The sequence below is a fragment of the Perissodus microlepis genome, chromosome 6 (genome assembly GCF_051167445.1).
Source record: "Perissodus microlepis isolate ML-2025 ecotype Zambia chromosome 6, ASM5116744v1, whole genome shotgun sequence".
Taxonomy (NCBI): domain Eukaryota; kingdom Metazoa; phylum Chordata; class Actinopteri; order Cichliformes; family Cichlidae; genus Perissodus; species Perissodus microlepis.
In genome coordinates, this window is record NC_140466.1 from 23,078,825 (window position 1) to 23,092,390 (window position 13,566).

Genomic DNA, 13,566 nt, shown 5'->3' on the forward strand with positions numbered 1-13,566 from the left:
ATATTAAAACAACAGTGTTGACCATAGTGCTTCACAGTCACTAAAAACATGAGACAGTTAAAACAAACAATAAAAGAGGACAACAAACAATAGGTAACAACGCAACAAGCTAAAACAGCCAACTAGACAGAATCAAAAGCCAAAGTAAAAAAATAAGTTTTAAGACGTAATTTAAAAGACTGGATAGACTCGGCAGTGCGAATATGAACGGGGAGGTTATTCCAGAGTCTGGGTGCCACGGATGCAAAGGCCCGGTCGCCTCTCGACTTCATTCGAGTCCTAGGTTGTGCTAGGAGCCTATGGTTGGACGATCTAAGTGCCCTGTTGGGATTGTATGAATGGAGTAAATCAGAAAGATAACTGGGCGCTAAATTATTCAAAATATTAAAAGTGAACAAAAGAATTTTAAAATCTATACGATATTTAACAGGGAGCCAATGTAATTTGGCTAAAATTGGAGTTATGTGTTCATGAATTCTCGTACCTGTTAAAAGACGCGCAGCTGCATTTTGAATTAACTGGAGCCGGCAAAGAGAGGAGTGTTGGAGGCCCGAGTAGAGGGAGTTACAGTAGTCCAATCTGGATGTAATAAATGCGTGAATAAGCTTTTCAAGGTCCTTTAAAGGAAGGAACGGCTTTGCTTTGGAAATCTGACGCAACTGGTAAAAGCTGTTTTTTACCACAGTGGACACCTGTTTCTCGAGTTTAAAAGAGCCATCCAGGAACACTCCGAGGTTTCTTACAGTGGACGAAAGATGGCTAGCGAGAGGGCCTAGGGCATCAGCTAACTGGTCTAGCGGAGTGTGACTACCAAAGACTATGATTTCGGTCTTATTCTCGTTCAATGTAAGAAAATTATGTGATAACCAAATTTTAACTTCATGCAAACAGTTGAACAGAGGTTGCAAAGAAGCAGTCACATCGGATTTCAAAGGTAAATAAATCTGGATATCATCGGCATAACAGTGAAAGGAGATGTTGTATTTACTAAAAATTAATCCCAAGGGCAACATGTACAAAGAGAAAAGAGCAGGACCAAGCACGGACCCTTGAGGCACACCACAATCTTCTACTTTACAGGCAGTTAACAGACTCAGAAAGTAGTACCTCTAGTAGCTCAGCTTAAAGAGTGTACTGTGAAGCAAGATTACCAAGTTAGCCAGATACACTGAGCCTAAAGACAGAAGTGGCTCTCTTTAAACCTGGATAAATCACCAAGCTAACTTATGCTAAACACATTCCCTGGTCATGAGCAGGTCTGAAAATCAGTTGCATCACGTTATTATTGGTTCTTTTATCAACAGCATGTTTTAGGTGTGATGTAGATTCTCTGCTGAGAGAATGCGTTTCATTGTGCGTGCAATTTGTTTAGCCATAACTTACGTAGAAAACACCAAATGATGTCCCAGCTGTAAAGTTACTGGAATTTGCCCGCATAAATGTTAGTTAGTTTCAGATTTGGTTTTTAATCTGGTGCCAGCGCATAAAGTTGCAGAGCTCCAGAAACGAACAGCTGTGATAAAATACATTAACTCGAGTAAATTTGGTTATTTTGGTTGCTCGCTGTGCTATCATCATAATCATCTGATAACATCTCCAATCTGAGTAGGGGACACTCATAGGGATCATTTTGTGGGGGGGGGGGAAAGCATCCCATGGCATGTGGAACGCCCCCTTTTTTATGTGAGCGAGTATAGAGCCCGAAGCAGAGAACTGGGCTTAACAAAGAAAGCTGATAACCACTGCCATAAAGCCCATCACCTCTTACTGTGGATTTAGGCTTTGTCAAGCCAGCTAATGCAAAGAAAGCCTGACTGTGTTGAATTTTCTTTCAGTATACCCCTCTGTTAGGACAACCTATTAAGAGCACTTGTGTACTTTTAAAGACTATACATATTTAGTGCCCGTGTATTGCTAAAGCTGATATTAATCGACCGACCAGATGACAGTGAAGCTGATGACAGCTTGAATATTTATATTTGTGTCCAATCAAAGTTATAGCAGAACTTTATCACATAATAACAGTAGTCTTTTCTTCTCAATGTGAATAATCTTGAACATGTGACTTTGGGGAAAATGTATTCCATCTTTAACTGGAGTGTTAGAGAAAAAGCTTTGCCAAAACATAATATCCCCCTCACATCTCCAGTGTGTTGTGTTATTTACTAGTACTAGTAAAAACCAGTCATGTACAATATTTATAATTTCAAAAGCGACAGGATGTACTCATCACCCCAGCTGTGTCCCTATGAGCTTGGATAAACCTCCACAGGGCCTGCAGTCTTAAGAGGCACGTGAGAACTGTGTCTATCATGTAAACTATGTCGCACAACAGGCACCTGACTCACAGACGCACTATCCTGCACAGGAGACTGCCATAGTTCATGTAGCTATGTTGTTAATTACCCAAACCTGTGTGGTTCAGGCAGAGGTCGACACGAGGGTGTAAAAATGTTGCGCGACTCCACTTCACAAGACCTTCATGAAATCGGCCCCGGTTCCCTGACGAGGGAAAATTGTTTGTCAAGCTGCAAAAGTGTTCTTTTCCCCTCTCGTGATCCAAGCTTGGGCTAACATAACAAAGTTAGCTTCAGTTATTGACAAGCCAAGGAGAGTTATTTTAGACCCAAGCAGCATCAAATAGAATCAGTGATCAAAGTGGAGAAGCATAGACAGAGGTGGATGGATGTCTCCTGCGACTAAAAAGATGGATGTTTTGTGAAGACGGTAGAGAAACGGTATTAGTTTGCTTCTCCCTCGTGGCAAAGCCGAGTGTGAAGTCAGGCGAGTGCTACTGCTGTTTGCCGCATCTTAACACTTAAAACTGTCTTAAGCACACACAAACACACAAACACGCGTCACCACGCTGACTGCTTCACCACATGTGGATAAAAGAGAACGGGACAGAGGCCACCTTTCCCAAAGAGAGCTGACCCGCGAGCGGCACAGGACAGAAACTGAAAGGAACACATGGCTCAGAGAAAAAGAGAGAGCTCCTGTCGCTTTTATTTACCTCCGCCGCCCTCCCTCTTTTCATCCTAGGATCTCAAAGCGGACCCGCACGCCCGGCCCTGCACCCAGTTTCCTGGGGAGCATTTTTCCTTCCCCCCACCGCAGACATGAAAAGCGCTGGCCTTCCTGCCTGGGGAAGAGTCCTGAGGGGCGGCGGGCAAGAAGAGTGTGTGTGTCTGTGTGTGTGTGTGTGTGAGTCTTTCAAAAAGAGCTAGTGCTAACAGCAGGGGTGTGTGCTTGCGTGGTGGTGGTTGGTTATAGGGGGCACCAGGCCAGTGTTTCACAAGGTCCAGCCGACACAAACACTTGGATTCAGGAGCAACTTGACCCCTCCTCTCTTCTCGCCTCCCTCCGTCTCCTCCTCCGCCTCCGTCCACATTAGTGCTCAGGAATGTTGGCCGGTCTTTTTTGCAGGAAATGAAACGCTCCTCTGTTCAGAGGGTGAGTGAAGGTTTAGTCTCCCCCCTTTCTCTCTCTCTCTCACTCTCCCCCAATTCCTTTGCCTCTATGTGAGGGAGGGGGGGAGGGAGGAAGGAGTGGGACGAGCCCTTGCCCGGCTTTTGAAGTGTGGGAGGTTAAGATAACTGGCACGGCCTCGCGCCTCAATCGCCGCTTTCACCTCTCGGGCCGAATCAAAGCACCCGCAGCTGGGACCCACACGCCTTATAGCCCCCTGACCTCCATCCCGTCACCCCACCCACCCCTATTCCCTTCAGCTCTCCTCAATCCCAGCACAAAAGCGCTGGGGTTTCTTTTCAGTACCATTAAGGAGGAAAACATTGCTGAATTGCTAAATTACTCTAAAAATAAGTCAAGTGGAGAGTGCAGACTCTACCATGAGAGGAAAGACCCTGTGGTTGGGAGATGTGTCCACTGATGCTACTGAGCAGGAATCACCTTTTTAGACTTTCCTTGTATTGCTCTCTGACAGGGCAAGAAACAAGTACAGTTGGATGATTTTAGGCTGTAAACAAGCCAGCAGTGCAGGCAGATTACCTAAGCTGCTTTGTTTCTCAGGCCCAGACTTGAGCCTGGTGTGCTGGAGTGTCTCGGCTATGACCTTGGCCTTGTATCGCACAACCAGCTTTGGTGGCAGCTTTTCAAAGGAGCCACAGCTCTATAAAAAGTGTTACAGTGATGCTCTTAACAGCAAAAAAAAATGTTGGAAGAAAGGGGAAAAACAGTAATAGATGGCCCATTAGAAGAAACACCTGGAAGAGATAGCAATGAAAGAAAATATCCATTAAAAAAAGGGGGGGGGGGGGGGTGAAAACATTGATTTGTATTGGTTCCACAAGCATTATCAGAAACTAACAGTTTAAAAAGAAATATGAGAAGCGAAAAACGTGCCTGCATAAAATATTGGAGCGTGAGGAAGGGTGGGGTCTGGCTGTGGTCAAATGGGGGAATAGGAAGAGGGGGAGTCACCCAAAAGCCCAAACCTCAGGCATGTGTGGGTGAGACTAGGGGGGAGCACAGGAGGGTGTGGGGAGGAGTGGTGAGGTGTTGCCCACATCTGAGGAGGCATTGCTGGGGGTGAAGTCTGGCCGTGTGCCCCCGCACAGCTCAGTCTGAGCCACTGCAGACCGGGGGATGTCAGGGAGGAGGGTGGTGGTGGTGCGGCACATTCAAAGGGCCTGCACAATGACTGTTCCCTCTGCTGTGGTCTCGCTTCAAAGGGCTTCCACCGCCACTTATATTCAGCATCAGGACAGAGGAGTGGAGCAGGAAGAGGTGGAGTAGTGCGAAACAAGGCAGCGAAAACGAGTGGAAGAAGAGCTGGGAGAGTCGTTTAGCCTCCTTTAATAATAAACACGACTTCCTTTTGACGCTCCGTCCTTTGACTGCCTGCGCCGTGTTACCTGGGGCTCTTTCATTCTGATAACTCACAGATAAGCATCTCACAAGGGGAGGGTTTTATGGAGGTCACATATTTTTTGCCTCTTCCGAGAGGCTGCAATGCCTCAAGGAGCCCCCGGAGGTGGGATGATGGAGGGGGGTGGAGGAGAGGAAGAAGTAGAGAAGTCATCACAAAAAAGCCATGAGACTGGACCCTCATGCTGTTACCGCAGCTGGCCAAACCACGACACAATAGGCCCGTGACTCAATCAAAACAAATTCCAGGCCCCAGTCTAAACAACAGGAGAACTACAGCTTCATTTATTCCCATGTGGAGCCTTCTACTCCGTCCCCTATCCCACCCCACCCGACCCCCCCAAGAGAAAAGAAAAGGGTGTGAAATAAGGCTGCCAAGCCAGGATAAGACAACTATGTCAGTGTGAAAGATTTTTTACTTCTGAGCGAAAACCACACACTCAACTGTGGCTTCACATGCTAAGTGCTGAGAGAGTAGTTTTACTTCACAGTGTATGCTTTGTGGAGGTGGGGGGTGGAGGGGGGGGAGACATTTCCGATTCCATTTCCTACCTAAAGTAACATTAGCTGGGGCGTCACTCTGATTTAAAATCTCTCCTCCACCTCCTACCCATAACTATGCCCCCACCATTTTTTTTTTTTTTTGGTACAGTTTTAAAAACATCCTCTGATCTCCCGCGTGCTGCTCAGAGCGAGACCCACAGTCAGTTTCGCAATCCGGATTCCTTCCCCAATTATCCCAGGTCACTAATAAGGCTGGGTGTGGAGGCACTGGGCTGTGCCGCAGTGGCCTAGAGGCTCGCTGCCAAATTGAAATGACTCTGGAAATGGAGGCAGACGCTGAATCTTGCCTAATTGCAGCCTGAGTGTGTGGCTGGCTGCTCAGACTTTGTGCAATGTGTTGAGAGTGATGAGGGTCTGAGAGAGGGAGAAGATGAGAGGCGACAAATAAAGACAGAGGGGAGGGGGGGGCAGAAAATGAGGAACGGAGAAAGAAGGATGAGTGGCGGTTGACTGAGATTGGGTAAACTCCGAACTCTGGAGAACGGGGTCTGCTGGGGGATTTTCTTCTGGGCCTTTTCTAGCCCTCGCTCTCCCCTAACGCGCTCGCTCCCTCCTCGCTCATCAAAGTCTTTTGACAGCTGACTTCTGGCTGCAGACATCAGAGGGAGCAGAGCTGGGGCACGACCGAGACAGACAAGAAGAGATGAGCGAGAGTGGCCACCAAAGCTCCTGCTTGAACAACACTTTCTTTTATGCTTCTGGAGCAGGGCGTGTGGTTCCAAATGACCTTTGATACACTCTGCAGATGTTCATAATGCATATCCAGGACCACCTGATTTACAAAATAAAAATATACCACCTCGTGCCTAGTTTGTGGCAACTCCCAAACAAACAAAAACTGTGAACTTGTATGCAGCTTTACGGCGACTCTGGGGGCCCTTGTTAGCCAGATTAAAAAGCCACCTTTGTTAGGAGTGTCTCCCCCATGTGAAAAAAATGTGCAGTGGCTGAAACGGGAGAAAGCCTTGGGGGCATGTAGGGGTCTCAGCCAGATAACTATCTCAAAGGCTGTGAATCAGAGGGCTTAGTCAGACAAAAGGCTAACAGCACGAGAGGAAGCAAGATGGACAGAACCAAAATAAAGAGCTGCAGAAACAGCGAAGGGGAGTTTAAAAAAAGTGCAAAAAGAGTAATTTCCACTTAGTGTAAAGAAAGGGGTGTGAGGGAAGGAGCGGCGAGAGAGACAGGCGGAAACTCTAATTTCACAATGTCAGACTAATGACTTCTCTAAGAGCTGCTGTACTGTGGTGAGAGCCAGCTGTGTGGTGGACCCACTGTTTGACATGCTAAAGATAACAAAGGGAACCGACATCACGCCATAAAATGCTGCTCTGAGGCTCAACTCCTGGCTTGCCAGGCCTTTAAAAAAGGCCATTTAATATGAAAATGCACAAAGTCACTGCAGCACGTCACCAGAATATTCTTCATCACAACCGTCCAAATGTTGAACCTCCGTACAATAGAGGTGTTCACAACAGAGTCCCCAAAATTAACTCGTTAACAGATTTCTTTGCAGATTCTGCATAACGGGGGAGAGACAGATGGGTTAGAGGCACGGACAGATGAAAAGGAATAGACAAACGAGTTCATTTAAAGATGCTTTTTGGCGTCTACAGCAAGCTAACCTCAATCCAGCTCTTTGGGATCTGCATAAATTGAGGGCTTGGGGAGTTGTGGCAGTATCCTTGGTATTATGCATATTAGTTTAAGGCTGTCACTGAGAATCAGCAAGGGTGTCCATCCCGCTGCGGCTAGGCACTGCTAATTATTGGATCAGAGATAAAGTGCTTTTTAGCGCTTGCGCTCTCTGTTCTTTGAAAACTGGCTGTGGTCACCAAAAAAGGAGAGAGACAGAGAAAGAAAAGAAAAGCCCAATTTTGGGTTCGCAGAGCCACTGGGTCAGGAATCGATCAAGTGGAAAACCTTTGTGTGGTTAGGGGTGATTTTGACGTAAGACCAGATTTGTCACATCTGCCCGGCTTTTTCTGCTGCCAAAAGGAAGCGGAATAACAGGATGCTACCAGACTCTCAGGGAGGGAGAGACAGGGAAGGAGAGGAGCGACTCAAGGAGAGTCAGGAAGATCGAGAGGGGGGAATAGAGTTGCCTTTACCACATACTGGGACTAGTAATCCTCCTCTTAAGAAAAAGAAAAAAAGAAGAAAAAAGGACAGGTGACAATTCAGTGAGGCCTTTCTTGACATTTGGTGTGGATCGATATCTCTCTACGTATTGAAAAAGCAAGGGAGCGAGAGACTACATTGTGCCTTTGTTATGAGAGCATTATAGACACCCTGAAAGCCCAGATACCATGAAATCTTATTAAAGGTATAGCATCTCATTAAGTTCCTGCCAGACAAGCTGCTGGATCCTGCCCTGCTTCACAAAGACGCAGAGAAAGACAACACATGTAGCCCATATGGGGCTGAGCTGATATCCTAGCCTCCACCAGAGCAAAAAAAAAAAAAAAGTTTCAGATGTATTATTTATGCCATGTTTAGAAAACACTGAGTTCATGAGCTGCATGATTCATTAAGCAATATTTTTACTTTATTTGGACACTTTTACCCCCGAATAGCATACGAGTTCTCATCCAACCAGCTCCAACACAAAGACACTGAACTGACCAGTACATACATACGCTTGCATGCAGAAAATTCAATGTATATTGTGTTGAGGCCATTGAGCAAACCACACACACGCACACACAAACACACACACACACCACAATCCCTCTTCAGGCCTTAACACAGCTGACACAATGACTATGGCAAGGTTAGGGTGGACCTTTTTAGGATTAGTCTGTGAGCACATACTCTCTCAAAGTCAGTGTTTAGCAGTTTTTTTTAAAGAACAAAATGAAGGATAAAGAAAAAGCTTGACATATATCAAACCAGACAGGGAGGGCATAGAGGTGGGGGGGAGGGTTGTCTTACCATATTCTCAGATGTACGCCGTTTTCATTCTCTGGCCTGTACCTGCAGAAAATTGCATCTTTTTTTAAAAAAAGGGTATCCGGACGGCAAAAGATCATAACCGTCAATCTGGCCTATACAGTTGTACAGACCAAAAGGAAGTACTGACATTTTACTTAAGAAGTAATTCTCAGTGGATTACAGTTGCAGTGCTAAGGAAGAGGCTCAGAAGCGCAGCTAAACAAGGTCAGCAGAAAGACACACTGTAGAGCAGCAGGCAAACAAATAATGCAAAGCCCAGAAATCCGTAAGCAGTCGTATAGAATGGACAGACTAATCCCAAAGTAGGTGTAATATGAGAAGACAGGGATAGAGACATAAATGAAGGGGTGTACACAAGTCAAGTCTGAGGCTAGACTGAGCATAGTGAGTGGGTTAGTTAGGTTAGTCTGATTCTACTAGCTGTCAGTCAATGAGAGGTTAGTGGTTTGTTTCACAGGGCGAACATTACTGCAAATGCGGCAATTTGCTGTAAAACACGACCCCACAGAAAGATGGTGGAAGTGATTCCCAACTGCACAATGAAACCAACAAACAACGGCGTTTCCCAAATGAGCGAGGAGGCAGGAGTTGGAAGCGTCTCTTACCTGTGGCCGATTCCTGCATCTTCTCCCTCTTCCGCTTCTTCTTCTTTCCCTAAAAAATATACAGAGGAACGCATAAAGTGTGGCTCCAGCACTCACGCTCACTAGACCACTCTTGATATCCTGCTGCTGACTGCCATGTTCACTCATCCCCTGCTGGGCATCCAACCAGCATCAACCCAGACTCTGGACTCCACCACAAACTGCGACACTGAGGGACGGGCCGATGGAGAGCCTGATCTCGTATCGAGTGTGCTCTACCTCCTCTCGACCGCTTTTCCATAGTTTTCAGGCCTGTTGAAGTGTGGCCATTCCCAGCCGAGTGAAAGTTCTGCTGTTTTGACAGCTCTGTGTCTAGCTTTGAAGTCCCCCCCCCCCTCGTATTTTTTAAATGACAAACATTAACATGAAGTGCAATTAAAAACGCTCACTGCAATTAGGCTGTGAAGAGTAGCACTCGTTTTTCCAGTGAGGTGGTGGGAGTGTGTAAGGATTTTTTAGCTTATGCTAAATCCCCAGGGGGGAGACTATAGGTATAGATAGCAGTGTAGAGTCGTTCTAGTCAAATATGAGCAGCACTTTGGTTTCCTGCTGCAAAGTCTGCTAATCCACTTATTCATGAGCTAATCTGCCTTCTACTGCCACGGCAGACAGGGAAGAAGAGAAGCTGAGTGAGTGTGGGTGAGAGAAAGGGTGGGGAGAGATAGGAGGGGGTGCACAGCAAAACTATGAATGATACACGATTTTTCCACGCCAGTGTGTTACCTATTTTGGGTGTTTCCAGGCACGATGCTCTGTCTGTAATACTGTGATTGTGGGAGCGGTCACAGAATAACTAATTCCACAAGGATACACCATCTACTTTGCACTACCCATTATCGTTACCTTCGTCGTGTGCCACATAGAAAGCCATTCCTCTAACCCCCTTCTAAACATCAAAACTACTGAGAAAACAGGAAATTCAACAGGATCCGACCCAAATGTCACCAATGCAGCGATGATGCGCATCTTTAACTCTGCTGTGCTTTACTGGGAGCAGAGCTATGAACAATCCCCCGCCCCACACACACACCCCCCACCTCAGCGAGGCATTTTGGCAGTGGAGCCGTGGAGGCAGAAGGAGGAGGGATGCTGTCGGTGTCCGAGGGGAGGCAGATAAACACCACAAAGCACTTTGGTGGTGGAGTGAATGTGAGTGCTGGAGCCACACTTTTAAATAAAGGCTGGTGCTCTCTCTCTCTCTCTCTCTCTCTCTCTCTCTCTCCCAAACACACACACTCACAAAGATTCATACACGTCACACATCACTCAATAACACATTTAGACTCTCATCCAGCAGCACGTAAGTACACATAAATGCTGTAACAATAAACACAGGCTTCATCCTAAAAATCCAGCTGAACCGCCCAGATTCACAAACAAAAAAACAAAAAACAAAACAAACAAAAAAACGGGCAGCTGGGGGAGCAGAGGTTGCTACTGCTGAACGCCGCATGTATAATCCAGCCTCCTCGACTCAGTCTAACAGTTGCTTTCTACATCCGAAGCCGATATGGAACATCAAAGAGCGCCGTAACCATTACCAGGCAATTTTCACTCACAATGGCAATAATAGTGTCCGTGATACTACAATCCATTTTAGTGTGGATGGCACTATAACAGTGAATCACAGTGTTATGAATTACACATTAGGCTGAAACAAAGGGTCTACAAATGGACCCCATTAGCATGGAGGAGGACTGGTGCAAATTAGTGTTTTGGTGTGTGTGTGTCATTCCTGTGTGGCATTTTAAGAACAAGTCATGCAACGCTGACATAAACAAACATGAATCAACGCAAACACATTCACACACACACGCACGCGCACCTCTGTCAGTCTGTTCTGTTGATACTCACATAGTTGTCTCGAGCGGACCAGCCTGGGTAGAGCTGCATGTGGAGCTGCCGTTCCTTGCGGGCTAACTCGTAATACTTAGCTTGCTCTTCTCGAGATAAAGCATGCCACTGTTTCAGTACAAAGGAGATTAAGGGGGAGGAAAAAAAAATAGCATACAGTCAATTACTGGCATGCACTTGCATGTTCTCTGCGTAGAGGCGTGCGCTGGTGTTTTGGTATAGAAGGGGGAAAAAAACTTTTCAACTTCCACATGTGTATAAAAGAAAAAAAAAAAGCGGGGGGGGATGAAAGACACAAAGAAGAAGGGGGGGGGACATGATGAAGAGATTAACATGTGCAAGAGTGAGAGAAAGAGAGAAAAAAGTAGGGGAGAGGGGGGTGGAGACAAGAGGGGGGGGGGGGGGGGGGGACTTTGATTTCTTATGAAAACACTGCTTCCAATTTAGCAGTGCTTTTTATTCAAACTATGTCAGCAAGCAATTACCCTACCCAGGCCACAAACTAGGCTTTGCTGTGGCTGGCTGCCTCAACCGCCAGGCCTATTCGTTAAGGCTTTTAACATGGCTCTGTGGTTCCATTCTTTTCCCAATCCTCAAAAGGAACAAATTTTGTCATTTCCAACCGTGCCATTATACAGGCATATTTTATTAAAGCCAATCTGATTAAATGTCAGTTAGACAGGCAGCCTGTGTCTGTGCTGTTGAAAGACAGAGAGAGGTGGGTGTGGGGCTTTAGGGGGAAAGGGGAAGTAATTGGCTTGAGCATCATCAGGGCAATAATCACAACCAGTTTATAAAGACTGCTAATAAAGGGGAGAAATCGTTGCACTTTTTCAGCTAATCGAGCAGCCTCCTCAGAGAACATGACATAAACTATGATCTCACCGCGATTCGACTCAATCAGCAAAGATAAACTCGGGGGGGAAAAAAAGAAAGAAAGCTAGAGATCGGCGTATAGGTATACTGCGCGACCCACCCTTCGTCCCAGGATCTGATTGATGGCGGCGCTCTCCTTCAGCGTGCACTCGGCAACCACGTTCGCACGCATCTCTTTCATGTAGAGCATGAAGGCGTTTAGCGGCTTTTTGATGTGCGGTCTTTTGGGCTCCTGCTCCTTTCTCTGTTCGTGCTGCGGCTTCCTGTAGAGAGACGGAATACGACAACAAAGTGGAGGAGGTGAGAAAGAGAAAACACTAAAAAAGTTAGAAAATAAGCAAAATAAATACAAGTCCAAAGCAACGGGAGAAGGAAATTATGGTGCCGCCGTGGCGACAAAAGCAGCGAGGGTCTGGCTGCACTCAACCAATGGCGAGGCAGCGTGAGAGGGGCTGCCACGCCATGGGCCCCGGCTTCTTTAATCATGTGCAGTTGTACAGTTGCAGCCCTTCATGCAGAGAGATTACTTCACCAGTAATGGCAACCAAACTTTCTTGTCCGTAGCACAGTGGTGAATACTTAAAACCAAATGCTCTCGCGCTAAAAGAAAACACTGCTCGACTTACTTTCTAACAACCTTTTTGATACCAGTACAGTCTTGGTAGGAAGATGTCCATGAATAATGGAAATATCAGTGATAACCACTTCAGGGCTCTCACAGCACTTCCCACTGCACACGCTGGGGATGTGAATTCTTAGCACTAATCTAGGACCTGTATCTGTTGTCAGCTAAGAGTGTTGTGATCCCAGAGGCCAAATGAAGCATAGGCCTGTTATCAGCAGAGCGTGGGCCCTCGCCATTTATCTGCTCACATCAAGAGAAAGAGAACAAGGCGCTGGGAGAGGGTTTGCTGAGCATCGCCCTCCTGTAGCGAGTGGAGGAGAACACAAATACCTGGAAGTTTGTTGTGTCAAAAAATGCTGATAGAGGAGTGACAGCACGAGCTTTAAGGCAATATTTTTTGTGTTTGCAGGACTCACATGTGCATGATGTCACCGTCATGAGGCGGCTCCTGTTTGACCTGTGGGTTGACAATGGCCGGGTGAGGGATCCCTGTGGCGTGAGGACCTGGGGGACCTGGCACCATGTGGTGCGGGAACCTGCAATAACAGGACATTTTGATTATTAAAGACTAAGAAGAGGATCAGAGGAGTGGAAAATATCTTCCAAATGGCATTAAAGTGAGAAAAAAAAGACTGGGAACTGTTTTATATGACTTTAGAAATTGTCACACACACCATACGCATGACTGCATATGCATGACTGAATATGGCGTGTGTGACAATTGCATGACTATAGCCAATGATTGGTTGCGCCTCAAGAACAAGCAGTCGGAGTCTCTTTCACCGTGTTTTTACACTTGTCATATTTCAGAATTTGTGATTAGATCTCACTTTTTAACTTTTCTATCAATAGTTTATAATATTGTTAGATTTTAACAACATGGTTATAGCTTCTCTTTAATGAATGAATAAAAAAATTAAAGTGAAGTGTCAAACAACATGGTTCTAAAGTGCAAATGCACCACTCCCTCAGTCTAACAGACTTGTTGCTAGGTATAGACTCTGCCTAGGAAACCAAAAATCAGTGGGTGTAGAAAAACAGGAATTTGTTTTTAAATAAAACAGCCGCCTGTCCTTAGCCTAACTCCTTAAATCAAAAGTGGGTTAGTCAGATTTACAAGGGCATGAGGAGGAAAGGTGGTGGAGACTTCTGGTCACGTGT

The 13,566-nt window shown here is 46.0% G+C and overlaps 1 protein-coding gene across 6 annotated transcripts in view; it reads right to left on the minus strand.

The window, feature by feature from the left end:
* The window catches only part of lef1 (lymphoid enhancer-binding factor 1), a 43,463-nt gene that overhangs the window by 1,156 nt on the left and 28,741 nt on the right, over positions 1-13,566 (minus strand). Inside the window, exons 6-10 of one of the 6 annotated variants that reach the window (XM_084931538.1) lie at positions 12,822-12,941; positions 11,881-12,043; positions 10,905-11,012; positions 9,012-9,051; positions 8,386-8,427 (exon numbers count right to left, since the gene is read on the minus strand). In XM_084931538.1, the coding sequence (XP_084787664.1) occupies positions 8,393-8,427; positions 9,012-9,051; positions 10,905-11,012; positions 11,881-12,043; positions 12,822-12,941 (466 nt within the window). In that variant the 3' untranslated portion in view covers positions 8,386-8,392. Of the gene's footprint in view, positions 1-8,385; positions 8,428-9,011; positions 9,061-10,904; positions 11,013-11,880; positions 12,044-12,821; positions 12,942-13,566 lie in introns of all 6 variants that reach the window. The other 5 variants (XM_084931537.1, XM_084931536.1, XM_084931535.1 and 2 more) reach the window with 5 other exon arrangements.